The 19751-nt window shown below is 31.4% G+C and overlaps 4 protein-coding genes and 1 long non-coding RNA gene across 5 annotated transcripts; 1 reads left to right on the plus strand and 4 right to left on the minus strand.

Moving 5' to 3' along the window:
- Positions 1-459: 459 nt before the first annotated feature.
- LOC126778402 (uncharacterized) lies at positions 460-4841 on the minus strand. Its single transcript, XM_050501889.1, has 9 exons — positions 4820-4841; positions 4413-4424; positions 4214-4231; positions 3890-4003; positions 3008-3025; positions 2190-2213; positions 1698-1712; positions 1561-1605; positions 460-570 (listed from the first exon to the last, which is right to left on the minus strand). Exons 1-9 carry the CDS (start codon positions 4839-4841, stop codon positions 500-502), a joined length of 339 nt encoding a protein of 112 aa, XP_050357846.1. The 3' UTR covers positions 460-499.
- On the minus strand, positions 4413-5274 carry LOC126778619 (uncharacterized). The gene is made up of 5 exons (XR_007670165.1): positions 5134-5274; positions 4972-5014; positions 4820-4849; positions 4659-4679; positions 4413-4424 (listed from the first exon to the last, which is right to left on the minus strand). It is a non-coding gene; the product is annotated as an uncharacterized LOC126778619 (long non-coding RNA).
- Positions 5275-5455: 181 nt separating this feature from the next.
- LOC126778605 (pro-resilin-like) lies at positions 5456-7436 on the plus strand. The gene is made up of 3 exons (XM_050502295.1): positions 5456-5628; positions 5708-5935; positions 6745-7436. The coding sequence occupies exons 1-3, from the start codon at positions 5566-5568 to the stop codon at positions 6850-6852; spliced, it is 399 nt and encodes a 132-aa protein (XP_050358252.1). The 5' UTR covers positions 5456-5565; the 3' UTR covers positions 6853-7436.
- Positions 7437-7874: 438 nt separating this feature from the next.
- LOC126778533 (zinc finger protein 107-like) lies at positions 7875-9250 on the minus strand. The gene is made up of 2 exons (XM_050502173.1): positions 8977-9250; positions 7875-8787 (listed from the first exon to the last, which is right to left on the minus strand). Exons 1-2 carry the CDS (start codon positions 9142-9144, stop codon positions 7948-7950), a joined length of 1008 nt encoding a protein of 335 aa, XP_050358130.1. The 5' UTR covers positions 9145-9250; the 3' UTR covers positions 7875-7947.
- Positions 9251-13064: 3814 nt separating this feature from the next.
- LOC126778403 (uncharacterized) lies at positions 13065-16078 on the minus strand. Its single transcript, XM_050501890.1, has 4 exons — positions 15644-16078; positions 14589-15344; positions 13535-14213; positions 13065-13453 (listed from the first exon to the last, which is right to left on the minus strand). Exons 1-4 carry the CDS (start codon positions 15941-15943, stop codon positions 13065-13067), a joined length of 2124 nt encoding a protein of 707 aa, XP_050357847.1. The 5' UTR covers positions 15944-16078.
- Positions 16079-19751: the final 3673 nt, after the last annotated feature.

A 19751-nucleotide genomic window follows, 5' to 3' on the forward strand; every position in this document is an offset into this window, starting at 1 on the left:
AAATAAATAAGGGTATTGCAGTGCTATTCTGTAAGAAGTCACTTTATTACTCACCCGTGAAATGTTAACAACCGACTTATATACAATTGATGCGTGTATTCTTGAAATGTTATAATTATTTTGGTGAATATCGCATATTACTTTCTCACGATTTTTAAAACTTAATCTGATCATATACGTGAACCTATTTACCCTAAACAGCATTAAATAGTTAAATTTTATTTGCACATTCATTTTAATATCCTTGCTTAAAACAATGCGTATAATTAAACAATCAAAATATATCCTAATATTAGAATATATTGGCTTTCGTTATAATAATTAATAAACAAATAATTGTCATGAAAAATTATCACAAATTCTAATAACAGTTTATAAAGTAACATCTTAGTATGTAGAACAATAAAATGATAAACGGGTTTGTTTCCAATTAAGTATTTAAATAGAAAAAAAAAATCGTTAAAATTGAGAAACACTTAATCTTGTATATTTTATATTATTAAATGTCATCAACGAAGTGATTGGGTTGCTTCGCTGGCTTCGGTGGTATGTATACCTTGGTGACAAATTCTGTAAAATTAATGATATTATTTATAAATTATACGAGTATATGTATTTATGATATTCATACGGAAACACATAGACTCCACAAAGATACAACTTGAACTAATCAAGAACTCCTTACCAATACTATAAATGCGAATCTCAGTTTGTTTATTTACTTGCTTGAATCAACCTACATTGAAGTAGTGTGGTGGAATAAGCTCCAAAACCTCCTCCTCAATGGGAAAGGAGGCTTTAGTGGAGGTAATGGTATTTACAAGCAGTTACTCATTTTTTTACTTTGGTTTGTTTGTAACGCTTCTAAGTCTTAACTACTTAACCGAATGTCATGAAAATATGCAAACACGTTGTCAGGTGTACAGAAAAGAACGTAACTGACACCTGACTCCTCACACGCGAGCGATGATGGTCATGTACAACAATATTATATTTTTTGATGTCTTCAAATCCAGAGTAAACAGGTTTCTTCTAGGCAAGCGTGCTACATCCTAGACCGTGTCGACATCAGGCAAGTCAACGGTCAAACGCTGGTCAAATTAAGGATAAAAATAAATAAATATAAAAACTTAGTCTAATGGGTGTCAACCATGCTTGGAGATAATTATGAGCCATATTTTTATGTAATATATAAAGCTGATACTTCAATATCTTGCTGATACTAGACACCTGGAGGAGAGGAGATATTATAATGCATAAGTGTGTGTACAAACACAACTCTGTTTACATAATGCGATGGTATGGAAAATCCATCGGAAAGAGTGTAAATCGCAAGACCAGCAGCTTTACTTACTTTCTGAGGATTGTAGATATTGTCCTACTAGACTTCTTGCTGCTACTCAGAATTTCTCGACTCAAAAAACCCCCAGTAATTAAATGCCCGACCCGGTGCTTAAACCCAATTACTATAAGTTCAATCCTGTCTTGGGATGTCCGTTACACAATCGCATATAAAATAAAAAGTAATCGTGCTTAAAATAGCTTTTAAACTAGCATTACCTTCATCAATTTTCTGATTCAAAGGCGTTACAGTTTGGTCTTCATCTAAGAAAATTTAATGTAATTTTTATTTATTAAAATCATAGTAATTGCAATTTTTCTTTTTTATAAATAAATAAAATTATATTCAGACATACCGTTTTCATTTGAGTCTATGAAGTTAAACATGAAATAAAATAATAAAAATATTCTGTATAAAATATTTTAATGTAAGCTTAATTTTTTATTATTAAATAAATATTATAGTGTTCTCATTGGTCTCTAAGAATAAAACATGAAAAAAAAACAAATAATAACTTTGTTAATAAAAAAAAAACTTGCTATAATTGATACTATTTTTATTCGAATCGTTTGACTGCAATCATACATTTAAAAAAACAGCAAGAACCGTGTGTCTGCACGCGTAAAAAAGTGTAACTGAACACAAATATGCATTTTTATGTATCTTAATATCGACGTTTACGCGGACGAAGTCGCGAGCACCAGCTAGTTGTCGTTATATTCGTACCTATATGCAATTTGGTTTACTTATATATTCAATTCTATTAATAAAGATCATTTTCAAATTTCTAATCTTAACATAAAATGGTCTATATGTTTTAGCTGCTTTATATGATTTATATACATACCATCTACATTAGAAGCTGCTGAAGCTGTAAACACAATAATATAATTTCTTCTAAGTGTCCACAAACAAGTGTATTTTTTTTAGACATGGCCATAAACAATAGCTATAAATGTTTGATCGGCAAATGTCTGACGCCGACTGATATAAAAAGATGACCCTAGATATACTACACACGTGTCACATCTACTTTTGTTAAACACATAATAATATCATTTATGTATTTTATATCTTTCACATCACAGACAAATGAGCTAGATACTAAATGATCATCGCCGCCCATAGACATTGTGTAAAAATATTAGCCATTCCTTACTTCGCCAATGTTGGCGGCACATTGGCGATATAAGATGTTGTCCATTTTGCATGTAGTTTCTGGCTCGATCACACTTCTACCCGAAACACAATTTGGAATACTATAATGTTTGGCGGTAGAATAAGTGGATGGTACCTACCAGATTTTCACAAAACCCTACCACCAAGTAAATTACCGATCGATTATTACAATCCCTATTATCAATAAAAATCTGCAACGAATGCTGCAATTATTATATTTTACAGATCAAACTTAACTGCCAAACTTTGGCCTAATAACTTGTATATATAATATATAGCCTTATAAAGGCATTATATCTTGGAGAAAAAAAAATTCATTAATCAGTATATACTGCTGAGGCTAATATACAATTGTCTGAAAAGAAAACAATTGCACCTTGGTTAATCTGCCCAAAATCAATGTCTCATGCATTGATATCCTCAAATATCACTTTTTCTTTAGAATGGTTTATCTTTTTTTATCTACATTTTTTATGCTTTACATACCATCTTTATGAGCACCAACTGCAAACAAAATAATAGCATTTCTTGGATATATCCCAAAAAAAGTGTAATATTTTTGGTCTTATCAATAACAAAAATCGCTTAAAATTCTTTCATCGGCAAATGCCGGTTTTACAAAGACGTACCTTACCTTATTTTCCTCTCTTAAAATGCATTATAATATCATTGAGTTTCAACCATTACCGGTAATAGAAGATCAATCTACGCTTTGATATGCCTCGCTAACATTGTCCATTCGCCCCATCAACTCGATGATCTATGATGAAATGTCAAAGTAGAATCTGACATTTAGCTTTTTTATTAATAAATAGCAGTTAAAGTCGCATTACCAAAAGCCAGAAAAAAAAATACATTTTGAATAAACTATTTATTACAAGCCATAATTGAGAGCTTCCTTATGCAGTAAAAAATGTATTGTTTATGATTGGCTAACCAACATTGTAGCTCTGCTAATTATTGTTTGCCGAAACATCAAACAGTTCATTTCATTGGTATTGGTAGAAAAATACTTTTTTTAAATTTAAATCATTTTAGGGATTTATTAAACATAAATGTATAATATGGATATTCTAATTTATCAATGAATATAATCAAAAAAAAACAAAACATACAAATTATAAAAAAAACACGCCGTCCAAAATTGTTGTCGGTGGCATTAAATCTAGGACGTGCCAGCGCTATTCGCTCTCTGAACCCCTAGGCTCATAATTTGAGCTAACTTTTATAACCATAGTTATACAGTACCATATAATACTATGTCATAAGGTCTGCTTATTATATTATCTTACAAATGAGCTTAGTAAGCTCAATATATCATTCATCCAAGAAGTTATAAGACATTATACTAATTTAAGTTGAACTTACTCTCAATTGCCTTGTCTGTTGTACATCTAGTTGATATTAACGTATTTAATTCTTCGCTTTTTTCATTTACTTTCTCATCATACACAGCTGTCGTTGAAATCGTTTCTGCACGGCCTAGTAAAATTACTTTAAGTTTAATAATTATATAAATAAGTGATCAAATGCATGGTGATCACATGCATCAAATGCAATGCATCCTTCTTTCTCTCTCTTTTTTATAATTAATATGACGATGTGATATGATTATTATAAATTATGATAATTACGACTATTACAAATGACAGTAAAAAAAATAATTTTTGAGTCTATTATAATAAAACTTACCTAATTTTAAAACTCCTTCTAAATATAAAAATATAGATAGGTATTAAAAAACAAACAATTGTAATATTCCAAATATAATGTAATATATTATATTATTATTGTACATAATAATACATACATACATACAACAAAATAAAAAATAAACGATCAATCATCTTTTATATGTTGCGTCTTATAACTTTGCGTGCGTTTTACTTACCGTCTTCAAGACCTGGAAATCAATAAAAAATACATTATAATAAAAACATATTATATAAATATATGTGCAATATTTATATTATTTTTGCTTATTATATTGATTATGCTTATTGTTTTCATTTAAAATGCGCATTTTTAGGAGAGAATATTTTGAAATATTAAAGTTATAGGTTATTAAATAAAGTGCCATCTTACTGAATACAATATAATTATATTTTTAAATGATTTAAGTTCAATGAGAGCTTACTTGATAATCTTTCTCCATACTCTGTAAAAATATATGATTTTACTATCAAAAGATAAGCTTACATAAAAGGTTACTAAATGGGTTGCAAGAAATATAATTTAATATAATGTGTAAAAAGTCGGTAGCTTCAAAAACAAAAATAAAAATGTTTTTTTCTCAACCTTTCAAATTATCCGCTCTCATTTTATATCCTGTAAAAAAACTAAATATTAATTACGACACACTTATAATAATCTAAATAATTCATTCTTCCAATGGAATTAATATTAGTTATTATCAATAAAATATTTTAATTGAATGAAAATCAACGAACCGTCTTGATAATTTATACAATATGTAGCAGGTAAGGTAAAAATCTGAAAAAAAACAGTATCCTAACTCATACAGCCAATTAAATGTTATTTTTCTCATAAAGTTTAACTGTTGTTAATTTGTAATAAATAATGCATTGTGATGTAATTGTTTAAAAAAATACCAGAAAATAAACAATCGTCTTAGTGCATCGTAGAATAAAAATCATTTTAGCGTCACGATACAATTACTTTTTAAAACTACATCCCACTTATGTAACGTAAAACGAATATAAAACAAACTATAAATTGCGTTAGCGCAATAACAATATTTTCGAATCGAAATAAAATTTTATAATATTATAACTGAAATGAATGATTTTTTATTGAAAAACAAAAAGTGTACAGTGGTATTAATGAAAAACTGTTAGGTGCGCTGTAATCTGTCTCGATTTTGTTGATTTCGTTTGTTGCTTTTGAAGACAAATTAGGCGTATGAAAGCTCTGATACATCTCGGCTATATTATACATAAATGGGCCACCTGATGGTAAATGGTCACCGCTGGCAATAGACATCGGCACTGTAAGAAATATTAACCATCATTTACATCGACAATATGGCTCACACACTCACCCTTCAAACCGAAACAAAGTATTGGTGTATGGCAGTAGAATATCTGGTGAGTGGGTCGTACCCAGACGGGCTTGCACAAAGCCGTACCACAAAGTAAATACTTCTAATATAATTTTTCGTTCCAGCACCACGAACATGACCACGAACACGACCACCACCACGACCACCACCACCACGAGCCTGGCATGCCCTTCGACTTCGCATACGCTGTGAACGAAGATGGTAACGACTACAGTCACAATGCGAAGTCCGACGGTGACGTTACACGTGGGGAGTATAGAATCGCTTTGCCTGATGGCAGGACGCAAATCGTTAAATATACGGCTGATTGGAAGAATGGTTTCAATGCCGAGGTCAGTATCATTTGTGTTATTTCATATTATTTTATATTTTATAAAGCTTGTCTTTGTATGTCTTTTTGTGTATCATTCTAGAATATTATAGGCGCCAAATAACTGGACGTTTTGTTAATTTTGATAGATATGTACTGTTTAGATACCGTATAATTATTATCATCCGATCTTCAGTAAGTAGAACTTACTTTTGATTTCAAATTGAAATTAAATTATTAAGTTATATTTATAACGAAAACGACAACTAATTTAAAGTTCTTATTATAATTATATTTCTTAAATTAAAATAGGGGCCATCTTAGATAGATGGCCCCTACACTTTAAATAGTCAATAAAAAAATTAATAAAAAAGTAATGTTGCCTTTTAGTGCCTAGAACGCTGTGGTTAGAACGATCTTGGGTTCAAACCCAGGCAACCACCACTGAATTTTCTTGTGCTTAATTTGTATGAATTATAAATTCATCTTGTGCTTGACGTTAAAGAAAAACATCGTGAGGGAACGTGCATGTCTAATTTCACTAAAATTCTGCCACGTGTTTTCCATCAACCCGCATTGGAGCAGCGTGGTGGAATAAACTCTGTTGTTACTTACACAATACAACTGTGACGCTATTTTGAATTTATACGCCAAGGTACAATCAATTACCGGCTTTGTTACGTATGAATCGAGAGAACAATCATAGGTATAGTTGTTTTAGGAAATGTCGGCTTTACTGCTCTACGAATATTATTTTAGGTCGAGTACTATCATCTTCTATTAGGCACTACAATATGAACTTGGTTAATTATTGCAATATCTGTGTTCTAGGTAACCTATGAAGGTGAAGCCCGGTACCCAGACCAGCCTACCAGAGGATACCCATCGTCAGGACCCGGACAACCCTACGTACCACCGAGCCAAGGCTACCACTATTAGTTTACCCAAAACTGAACGAGGACAATGCTTAGAGAAATTTATCGCAAACATTTTCATTTTTCACCGCTAGATGGCATTGTTACGACGCCATGAAGATTTAATTTTAAGTTTAAATAATCGTTATCCGTCAAAAATATTGAAAAGTATATCAACAGATTAAAAATACTATTCTTTATCTGTAAGGCCATCTAGTAAGAACCTAATAATTTAATATTTCGTTTCACCTCTTTAATTTCTCATCAAACATAAGAGCTAAATTATTGGTTAAATAAACCATAAGTATTATAAAATATATTAGTTACCAAACAAAGTTACCACATCACAATTACATTTTTTGTTTAAAATACACTGCCTTACTCATAGATCCTTTAGAGGTTAGAGGATGCTGTTATTTTCTTTATTTTTTAATGTTAAGTTTTTAAATTAAAAAATAGTTCATAATTGAACAATGAAGATATAATCTGTTTCTTTTAAATAAGCCATTTCATTCAAAAAAACAAATTCATTCATAAATATTCAATAATACTTAATTGTTAGTTTACTTTTAAGCAATTGTAAAATACTCGTAATCACTGCCCTTAAGTATATTTATTGTATAGTAATAAATATTTGAATAAAAGATTTGAACATTAAACAATAAGATGGAAATTTCTTTTGTAACTTACATTTTAATAAATATTTTTTTTATAAAATTGCTTATAATTTTCTTTATCCCTGAAAATATCCTTATATACTATTTGTTAAATACTAATTGTAACAAATTTATTTTAGATTTTACAAAACACCAGTTTAACAAAAAATAGTATAGTATAAGTAGTTTTTGTAGATTCACCATTGGTCAGTTTTCTTTTAAAAAAAATAAACTTAGGGCTAACACAAGAATTCATTTTTAATTATATAAAAATAGTTTTGAGATAAATATGTGAGATATATTTTATTTTATTAATAAGCTTTCAATAAATGATTGATATATCTATATAGTGATATACATGTAGTGATAAGCAATGTATTCATGTATGAATTTATTCTAGATATTGACACTTAAAATCAGGATGATTGTGATAAAACGCAAGTCCATCTCATAAAAAAAAAAGTTTAAAATGTTGAATGTACACTCTTCATATGTCTTGTCAATTCTTTATTCAAGCTAAACTTTTTATCACAAAATAAGCAGTTCTCAGTTTTCTCCATATGAATCCTTTTTATATGCTCCAACCTACGCCCAGATGTAACAAACTTCTTTGAACAAATTTCACATTCATATGGTCTATCACCCGAATGAAGCTTAAGATGTTCAACTAAATTCCTTTTATGCAAAAATCTTTTACCACATACTTCACACATTTCATTATGAACTTGTTCATGATTTTCTATGTGTTCCTTTAAATTTTTCTTATGAAAAAAACTTTTAAAACACATCTGGCAAATATGTGGCCGAGTTTTTAAATGATTTTTATTTATATGACCCTGTACAGACAATTTACAGTGACTTTTGTAATTACAGTGATTACAATAATAATATTTTTGTTTCTGTTTACTTCCATGACTCTTTACATGTGCTTTATAACGCTTAATGTTATCAAATAATTTAGAACAATGTGGACATTGCCTCTGTAAAGAAAAATCAGTATTTTCAGTCTCAGTTTCAATTTCATTTTCAAAAACATTACTTTCAATATTTCTATCGAAATTTATATTATTTGAACATTTGGTTGGAGCATCTTGATTTGAATTTAAAATTGTAGATAAATTTACATTTAAATATACTTTCTTCAAGGCTTCTATATTCAAATTTTCATATTCATTTAATTCATTATATAATGTGTTGATTATAATTCGTAGTATTTTTTTTCTATATTTATTTTCTTCCATTTTTAGATACATTTTATATAACAATTCAGAACAGACTTGACATACATATGATAAAGTAATATCCTAAAACAAAAAAAAATATATAATTAAATTATTTAAAAAAAAGACAAAGTATAACTTACTTTTACTGTATTAGTATTTTTAAAGGATTGAAGAATGTTAATCTTAATAGAAAATCATATAGTAATAAGATATAATAAGAAAATATTCAAGTATAATTATGTAGGTTATATTTTTTAAGATTAAACTTACAAATGCAGGAAATAAATGTTTTACAATTGCCGCAATGTTTAAATCTTTGGATATGTTTCCTTCGATTTCCACATTATTATAAATATTCAGCGTATTGTTACATTCCTTGTAGCATAACATGCAAATTTTACATTTTCCAGGATTAATTAAGAGACTTAATAATTCCATTTTCTTACGTTTTTTGAATTACCTACGTAATTTTGTTTTATTTAAATAATATTAGAAAATTAAAATGACAGTTTTGTGCAACGGTTGAAGTTAAATTCGTTCCCATTCACGCCGTAGAATAGATAAAATATACACCATAACTTAAAATACGTAAATTAAGAAAAACTAAGACTGCATTTAAGTTATTTTTGTCCGAAATACTTACATAATTTTATTATTTTTTAAATATTTCGTTTTTGATTAGTTGATTGGAAGATCGCTCGGTTCGTATTATTCAATGACGTTTTTGTAAAACTCACCGCCAACATCCCCATAAACAACAATAATAATTGTTTTTTCAATTTACAATCTGTCTTCAAAGTTCAATTTTCAATCAGGTGATAGGTAACGCTTATATGTTAGGAACAGACACGGAATTAGTAGTAGAGTAGAAGAACCTGATATTTTCCTAAAATTATTGAAGTAAAGTAATCATGAAAATATATATTTGTTTTTAGTTGACACTTTCACTGCCAAGTTCAAATTTTTACTCCCCTAGTATCAGTATCATAGACATCGTGTCGGATAACAATGTGGTTAAACACACACAATTCTATCGCGCACAAAGAAATTTGGCAACTCCTTTCTTTGTCGCACTTCCAAAAAATGGCATTCCTTACGAGCTCACGTTACCCTCCTCTTAAAACCCGGGTGCCTTCAAATGAGGCATGAAGAGGCATCTTGCGGGCCGGCAAGGCGAAGGCGGCTAGTGCAAAACATTCTTCCCGACTGTACTTGCCGTCGTCGCGTTTGATAATTGTTTTAACTGTACTTCCACTTACCATCAGGTAAAGTAGTCATTTGCCGCCCTCCCGGCAAATATAAAAAAAACTTATGCACAAATGGTCACTTGTTGAAATCTGTCGGGTGCACGCTAGCGACAAGGGTATATTAAACATCATCACATTCAACAACTATTCTAGTCTGATGAGTCAGTTGGCGTGGTTGGTAGATACTTGCCTTTTTTTCCGATTTTCGAAGATTCGATTTTCGAGGGTTCAATTCCCACCCAGAACAGACATTTGTGTGCATGAACATGTTTGTTTGTCCTGAGTCTGAGTGTAATTATCTATATAAGTATGTATTTACAAAATAAAAGTAGTATATCAGTTGTCTGGTTTCCATAGCACAAGCTCTGTACAAGCTTAATTTGGCATCAGATTAAGAAGAGAAAAATATCCCAGGATATTATTATTATTCTAAATTCCTAATATATTTAAAATTAACATCACCAAATCTAATTTAGACTAATTTCACTTAGATGTAGGAATCACAATATGGATTAAATAAAACAATTTCATTATACAATATATTTATATCTTAGTCATAATACATTATTACATAACATTTTGTAATCAAAAGTGTGCATAAATTGTAAAAACTATTACTGCAGCCACAATTTTCACCTTTTGTTTTCTACAATAAAAAAGAATATACTTAATTTTTGCACACTTATGTTAGTTTAAAAATTTAATAGAATTATTTAATTTGCATTGTTTACTTGAAGAAAATATTTTCTTAACTCTATAAATATATTACAAACTAACCCATAACCATGGAGATAATAGCGTAAATTTAAAAATTACATCAAATTAAAAATAAAAACAAACGTCAATTCGTTGTACACTACTAAAGTAAAATAAAAATAAAACTAGTCAAAATATAACCAAAATAAACTCATAAAAAATATTCACGAACCGTTTAGAAAACCAACTTGTTCAAAGCACTGTACGGCTAGCCTTAATTTCATAAGAACCCTCATTTCATATAGGCAGGGCCGGATTATTACCATGTAGAGGCCGCTAGGTAATGCAAGCCTCTGGTCCCTCTTGTAGGTAGGTAATTTAGATATCTCGCAAATAATGTCACTAAAAACTAAAATTTAAATTAAAACTATTTTTTTATTAACATAAGTTTTTTGGCTGCCTCAGGCCTACTATTGGAGACAGGCTACATGGATAATCCGGGACTGCTAATAGGCACTATTTTATTACGTATACATGTTTCTCATGTAAACGCTCTAACGTAAGAATCCGAGCGCTTACAGCGCTACATTGAGCTGTGTACAACGTTTATATGGTTTTTAAGATCACTTTGACTAGGCAGAACAGTTCTACAAAGACGACAACAATATTTTCCACCGTGTAATACCTTCATGTGTCTCTTCATTTTACAGTCCGAGTAAAATGAAATCCTACATACGGGGCACTGGTGTGGTTTGGACCCGATATGCTTCCTAACATGCACGACCAATTCCTTCCTACATTTTAACGTTTTGTTACAAAAAACGCACAACTCTTCGGAAGATATACTATGCAATTTTTTATGACTACTCAAATTGTATTCAGTATAAAATTGCTTGTCGCACATGTCACAGCAGTACGGTTTTATTTGAAGGTGTATCTTATTAACATGGAGCGAGAGTTCATTTTCGTTAGAACACGGTTTTTCGCAGAAGCTGCATGTTTGCACGTCTCTGTTTTTGCACATGCTGAATTTAACTGCATGCCTTTGCATATGAACGTCATAATGCTTTTGAGACTTAAAACTTTTATCGCACAGTTGGCATTCTTTGATTTTATGACATTTTTGGTGCAATTTTATTTTATTTATGTTAAGGAATGACCTGCCACAGGTTTTGCAGCTTATAAAATTCTCCTGTTTCGAAACGTGAACCATTTTTTTATGCTCGAAGAGATAGAACTTCGATTTGAATTGCTTAAAACACAAATTACACTGTACTTTCCTATACACGTGTTTCAATATATGTTTTTTAAGGAAATAATCGGAAATGAAATATTTATTGCACAATGGGCAAGTGTACCTACATTTCACAGCATGTTTTGGTGGCTTTATTTTCTTTTTAAATGTAAGGAATTCACTGCATATGTCGTCATACATATTATTATTATCGAATTTGGTTTGGTACCCGTTGACTAACTTTTTATTAACATATGTTTTAGTGACATTTTTAGCTGGATTATATAATATTTCACTGTTTTCTTCTTTACTAAGGTCATCTACATCGCTGTCCGATTCTGAAGCTATTCTAAATTCATCTTCAAGAACTTCTACGTTAAATCTAGTATCATCAACTTCTGAGAACTCATCGAGTTTAAAACTAGGAAGTATTGTGTGCTGTGAAATTTCTACCATAATATTATTATTTGGGTGATTCATGTCATTTAAACTTTCTAGCATCAGACTAACACATGTATTTAATCTATTTCTAATGTATTGTATTTTAGCTATAAATACGTGCGACGATATCGCGTTATTAAGACAAATATCGCAAATTTTTGTTCCAGTGTAGATATCAAAGGTAATCTGCAACAAAAAATTTAAAAGGTTAAAAATAAAGGAGAAAAAAGCGGAAGGAGAAATACTTAACTTTCTACTTCTTAAACTCTCTAAAAATAATATCCATATAAAAAGAAAATTAAGAAAGTAATAATAGTAGTGAATATCTATTAATTATTGTGAGTGATGTTCTTTCAACTCGATCAAAAATTAAGCCCGGGACAAATTACCTATTATTAAATTCCACAGATATTTTAAGTCTTACCAATTAACAAATAATTAAAAAAACACAATAATATAAACATTATAAAGCATGGAGTTAGTACTTGATGGACTTCAGGCAGGACATTAATCAATTTCATTATATTTGATTGACATAACTTTGTATTTGAAATGTTGGAAAAGAGTAGAACTAGGGGTTCTTGCTGGTACTGGGTGGTAACTTTACATTCAATATTATTATATAAAATGACTATTTATAAGTGCTTGTAACGGTCTACTTGAATAAATTTGATTAATTTGATTTCATTATTGGTGTTAAAAGTTTGGAAAAATCAATTTTAAATTACGTAGAAACATCTTTATCTTCGATATGCAATTGATGTTCTTCTTTTCTTCTCTGACATTTTTGTAACTGCTCTTTTATTTTTAAATCCCCTTCCTATATTAAATGTAACTCCTGCACATTCAATCTGACTTATATTCGAATTCACGAAATCATTTCTTTCTTGACTTGATGGATTAATTACTTCAACTCTAGTCTCATCTTCGAATGCGACATCCATGGCTTCTATAGCAGCATTTGTGTTATTATTTTCTTTATTAATATCAGTTATTGTTATTTCTATATCCATTGCATTATCGTTTGGATCAATTTCATTCTCTGTACAAAGAATATCAAGTTTCTGAGTTATCTTCATATCTTCATCATGAAAACCAATGATATTATTTGCTTCAATGTATTTATTGTCTACATAAGTCAAATTGTTTGTATTTAATAAGTTTTTTTTATGCAAGAATTTATTTCCATTATCAGCAAATTTAGCATCACAGCACATGCATGTATGTCTATTTTTGTTGTTAGTTAAACAAATATCACATTGCCAGGAACTTGCTTGTTTATCTATATCTTCTGTACGTATATTTTTCCTTCTTTTTATCTCTGGGTCAGGTAATTTGCTTACGACAATATCATTACTTAACTTTTTTGTTATCTGTATACATTTTTTGCAAATGTAACATTTGCCTGTTTTACAAAACAGCCAGCATAGATTGCATTCATTATTTTCTTTAGTTTTAATCGTCAAATTAGTATTATTTTTATCTCTTGTTTCAGAAGCTAAGCAAGTATTGCATGTAGATTTTTTGAATATCCAACATATTTTACAATTCATCATTTTTCCTTCATTTTTATTTATTTTTTCCTCTTTATAATCAACATAACTTATTTGATTCATTTCAGAAACTTCTTTGATTAAAGGCTGTATTATTCTATCATGAATAGTATTACCAGTTACTGGATCAATTGCATTTGGTTTTGTAAATAAAAATATAATAGAATTAATTTCAATAATATCTTTATTTATTAACTCGGGATAACTAAACTTGAAAGTCAATTGGTCTTGGACTTCTTTAGTTACAAGAGATTTTTGTTCAATATTTCTTTTGATTAATCTTAAAATGTTTGCCTTTTGTGGGACGATCAATTCCTTGTATTTATATGATGTGTTCTAGAAAACATGAACTCATTCAACCAAAAATGATACTACAATATACCAACCTATAAATGTCATTATTAAATTGATCTTCAGCTATAACTTTGCTTGATAGACCCAGATTAATGTTCACATAAAAATTTATAGTAGAATTAATTGTAATAGCAGGGGAAATATTTGTTGAATAATACTAATTACTGAAATTTTTGTAAAATATTTACCTTCTTTATAAACCTGTGTCAAAAAAATGACAACAAAACCGAAGCAACTTTCAGCAAACGAAAATCTAACATTTATTATTATAATAAATGTTAGATTTTCGTCCTAACAAAGTTTACCTTCACTGAAATAAATAATTTCATTAATTTAATAAATAAATAAAATACTTACTTCTGGTATAGATGTTCGTAAAATACTTCTGATCGTTCTATCCCCTGTTATTTCAGGGTATCCTCCATGCAGATGAATGACATCACCCAAGTCGACCATCCGTGTACCCTTATCCAAGCAAACAGAACACAAATTATCAACTTTACGTTCAATCAAATTCTGAAATGTTTCTTTAAACTTATGTTTCTCTATATGTTGCAAATGTTCTACAAATGTTTTGTTTGAAGCACCGCATTCTCTACATTTGTAATGCTCTGTATTAAATTCTTTTTCAATTTCCTCGCCCAAAATGTGATTTTCCTTTAAATGTCTCCTCAAATGGTATTGTTTGACAAATGATTTACCGCATAACCGACAATTATACCACATTGATTTAGGGTGCGACTTCTCATGGTTTAACAATGATTCTGTATTAGGTAAGACTTGAGAACACTTTTGACATTCCAATTCACTAATTGTTTTGTTGTTCTGAGATATTATATCAACATTGATTAAATTTATAATCGGTTCTGCGTAATTAATAACGTCTTCATGTTCTGTATAAAGTATGTTATGGTTGAGATTCATTTTTCTTTTGCCTCTTCTTTTCACTGGTTCAAGTGGATCCAGCTTTTCAAATTTTTCATACATGTCATCAAGACAGTTACGTAAAGCTCTTTCCGCTCTTTCACACTGCTGCGAGAATAAATAACTACCAATGGCATGTGTAAGACACTCACTACAAATTTTGTTTGGAAAATTACGATCTTCAGTCACCTGTAATTAATAAAATATTATATTAATATTGGTATACCAGCAATATATACTATTTTTCCTTCTGAAAGTAAATACTAAAATATTATCGTTAAAAACTGATTAGCAATATATTGCTTAATCAATATGCATCATACCTAATTCATGTAAGTTTTGATTCAATTATCTTTAAATATTTAATGCTGCATTATACCATATGAAACTAATTTTATAGTCACATTAAATTAGTAATTCTAATTAGATCTAGGAATAGGAATATGTGAATGGAAACAGTTTAAAATGTGTGAAAGTGGTAAATTTACCTTAAAAGGATGAATACTAGCGACCATGTCCCTCACAGTGACCTCATGGAGTGAACCGTTTACCGCTATGACAAGCATTTCATCTAGCTCTGATAGCTTGCTAGTTACGCTCAAACAGTACCTACAAACTCGCAACCTTAATGTACCTTCTAGAAGATACTTGACCGCATTTTGGGTACTTAAAGGAACTCTGGTATGATGATTTATTTTAATTTCATTATTATTTATTGCTGCTTTTTCCTTTTTATCGGTTTTTCTATAAGTTTTTAACTCTTTAATATTAACGTATTTCTGATCCATTTTCTTTATAAATCACATCAATATGTGATTGATGTGGATGTTTCGTTTGGTAATAATATAAACTACAGCTCTTATTAAAATTAATTACAAAATAACAGAAAATAGCGCTAGAAATTGATACCCAAATGACACAAATCACAACGTCAAACCACAAACACAAATGTCATGTCAATTCCGCCATGATGGCTTTATGAATGCCTTGGATGTTGGATATAATGTATGATTAAAAGCCCAATAAGTATATTATTTATTCAAAATAATATTACATTTACAAATAAGGTTTACTTATCATATAAAATAGTTAATAAAATTAATAACTCAAAAGAAAAATGAAAAATAAAAAATCTTTATTCTTTTTTGGTCACAGACCTAAAACAATTATTATCTATTAGTTTGCAAATGATAAATTTTATACTTGCACCTCATAAAGTTATACCATTATCTTAAAATTATTTAAAAAAATACCATTTCTGAACTAAGCCTGTAACTGCCACCACCTTTATACTGGGGTTTGTGCAAATGCTCGTCCGATAATACCTATTCTATAAAAAAAGAAACTGCCAAGCTTTATTTTAGTTTTGCTCAGTGGCATAATTATACCATCTAAGGGCCCGTGACAAATTCATTGGATGGAGGCCCCATGTAAAAATCGTCATGTTGTAATTTGATTTTAATAAATCACTTTAGTACATAGTAGTCACCTAACAGAATTACTAACATTGTGTGCATTTTAGTTAAATATTTAATAAATTTTCTTTTTAAAAGCATATTTATACATTTTTTAAAATAAAAAAACAACTTTATATTAACAAAATATTTATTAATAAAGTTTTTCTCTTAATGAAAAATATCAATAAGATTAAAGTCAAAAGAAATATACAATAGATAGAAAAATCGAGCCGTAGATAATTTTATACACAGAATAGCCATGTTATGTAGCTTGTCATGTCACATAGTTTCTAAAATAGGTTTTTATTAATTTTAGTTTCGAAAATAACCTTTTAGCACTAGTAGACACAGGATTTGCTTCAACCAACTATTCATGTCGATACCTTTCCAATTCTTTCAGATAAATTCGAACGTTTTGAAGCATGAAAGATCGGTGGCTTTAGGCTGAAATACTTAAGAGGCTGCATCGATATTTTGTAGAATAAGATTCGGAACCGAATTGTGAAGTATGCGGACAAAATATGTACGGATTCGGGTTGTTGGCAGACCGCAGTGAAAGTGTTCTTGATTTATTTTATCCTGAATTACTCTGCCTTTGTTGTAATTTTTGTGAATATTAGATGACGTTTCTTATATCAATAAATAAACAAATATCATATGCTTTTTATTTTACATTCCTTACATAAAAACCATTTACGTTATAGCCTTAATGTAAATAATATAAATAGCATATACCTACTGCCATGACATGAGTTAAAGTAATTAATTATTAAGTAATACAGAATAAATGTTACTATGAATATTGAAAATCATAAAAACATAATTGTTACGTAATAATCGAAGCAATAAGTGAAACAGATTTTTGTTTTTCAAAAAAAAAATTCAATAAGTTTACGTCCGTTTTATATATGGAGTGTAAAATAAAGAAGTATATCAAATTTGGTTCTTTTTTTATAGAATAGGCGGACGAGCATATGGGCCACCGAAGCGAAAACAAAAAATATATAAAATAACACAATATATAAAAAGATAGCAAACACAATGTGTAACTGTTATAAATGGGATTATATAAATGCATTCAAATCGAGTCGAAACGATTTAATTTTGTTAAAAATACAACTTTGTTTTTATGTACGTACGAAATTCTTATGAGATTTCCATTCATTTCAATATTTTTTTTATAGAATAGGAAGGCGGACGAGCATTTGGACCACCTGATGGTAAGTGGTCACCAACGTCCTTAGACATTGGCATTGTTAGAAATGTCAACCATCGCATACATAGCCAATACGCCAACAACCTTGGGAACTAAGATTTTATGTCCCTTGTGCCTGTAAATACACTGGCTCACTCAACCCTTCAAACCGGAACACAATAATAACAAGTACTGCTGTTTTGCGGTAGAATATATGATGAGTGGGTGGTACCTGGTGGTAATGTTGTTTCTCACGGAGACACAAATACTCCGTCCTGCCGATACCAGCTACCTTAATTATCCCGGCTACACGCTTGAAGAATCCTTCAAAGCGAAAGCCGGAGTATGCTTGTTCGTCAGGACGGATGTTTGCTGTCACCGACTGCGCTGCTTGGAGGACTCCTCCTTCTCCATGTTGGTGGTACGTGTGGACCTGGTTCGTCAGAGCCGAGTCTACGTGTGCCTCTACAGATCCCACACTGGTGACTTGGAGACAAGCCGATTATTTGACCATCTTAGTCGGGTGGCAGATGCTGCGCAAGAGCAATTTCCTAACGCGGAATTGGTGTTTTTGGGGGATTTTAATGCTCACCACGAATCCTGGTTGAAATCCCTCAAAACTGACCATGCTGGAAGGACTGCTCATGCTTTTGCTCTCACACATGACTTGACCCAACTGGTTGATCAGCCCACCAGGATCCCAGACATTGATGGGCAAGCACCTTCTCTACTGGACCTTCTGCTGACTTCTCACCCGGTGGAATATCAGGTTGTGGTTCAGGCTCCTCTTGGCTCTTCGGATCACAGCCTTATTTCTACCAGAGTGCCACAGGCCAAGCTGCCGCCACTAGCGGTATGCAAACGTCGCGTTTGGCACTATAAGTCGGCGGATTGGGACGGTATGCGCGATTACTATGCGTCGGTCCCTTGGAAGGAACGTTGCTTCAGTGGGAATGACCCGACAGCTAGTGCCGCTGCTGTTGCTGGCGAGATCATGCTGGGAATGGAATACTACTTCCTAGCTCAGATCTCGTCAGTAGGAGTACGCGTAACCGTAGGTTCACTCGTGAATGTGCCGATGCTGTATCATCTAAGCAGGCGGCATATCGCAAGTGGATCAACGGCTGTATTAACGGGGCATCTAACATTGACTCACTGAAAGCAAACTATAATAAAAATTCCAAGTCCTGTAGAAAGGCATACACGAGAGCGGATGCACAGCGCATTGTACAGATTGGTCATGACCTTGTTTCGCATCCTAGGGGCTCCCGTAGCTTCTGGCGTCTGACCAAGTCTGTGCAAAACAATTTCTGCCAACCTTCGCTGCCACCGCTCAGAAATCCGGACGGATCGCTAGCTCACAGTCCGCAAGAGCAAGCTGATCTCCTGGCTAAACTCTTTGCCGACAATTCCGTCATCGATGATTGTTGTGCACTGCCACCTACAATATCTTCATGTGGCCATACGATGCCTGACATTAAAATCAGGCAACGTGATGTGCGTGTGGAGCTGCAATCACTTGATGTACGGAAAGCTAGCGGTCCCGATGGAATACCAGCCATAGTGCTGAAGAAGTGCGCAGCGGAGCTGTCTCCTGTGTTAACGCGCCTGTTCCAACTTTCTCTCTCTTCGGGATGTGTGCCGGAGGCTTGGAGAAGAGCTAATGTGCAAGCGGTTCCCAAAAAAGGGGATCGGTCTGACCCGGCAAATTATCGGCCAATAGCTATCACCTCAGTACTTTGTAAGGTGATGGAACGGATTTTAAACAACCAACTGATCCATTACCTAGAAGATCACTGTCTAATTAATGATCGTCAGTACGGGTTTCGACCAAAACCGTCCACAGGTGATCTTCTAGCGTACGTAACGCACCTCTGGGGTGAAGCTATCGACAAGCATGGAGAATCGTTGGCTGTCAGCCTCGATATCTCCAAGGCTTTCGAC

The sequence above is a fragment of the Nymphalis io genome, chromosome 26 (genome assembly GCF_905147045.1).
Source record: "Nymphalis io chromosome 26, ilAglIoxx1.1, whole genome shotgun sequence".
Lineage (NCBI taxonomy): Eukaryota > Metazoa > Arthropoda > Insecta > Lepidoptera > Nymphalidae > Nymphalis > Nymphalis io.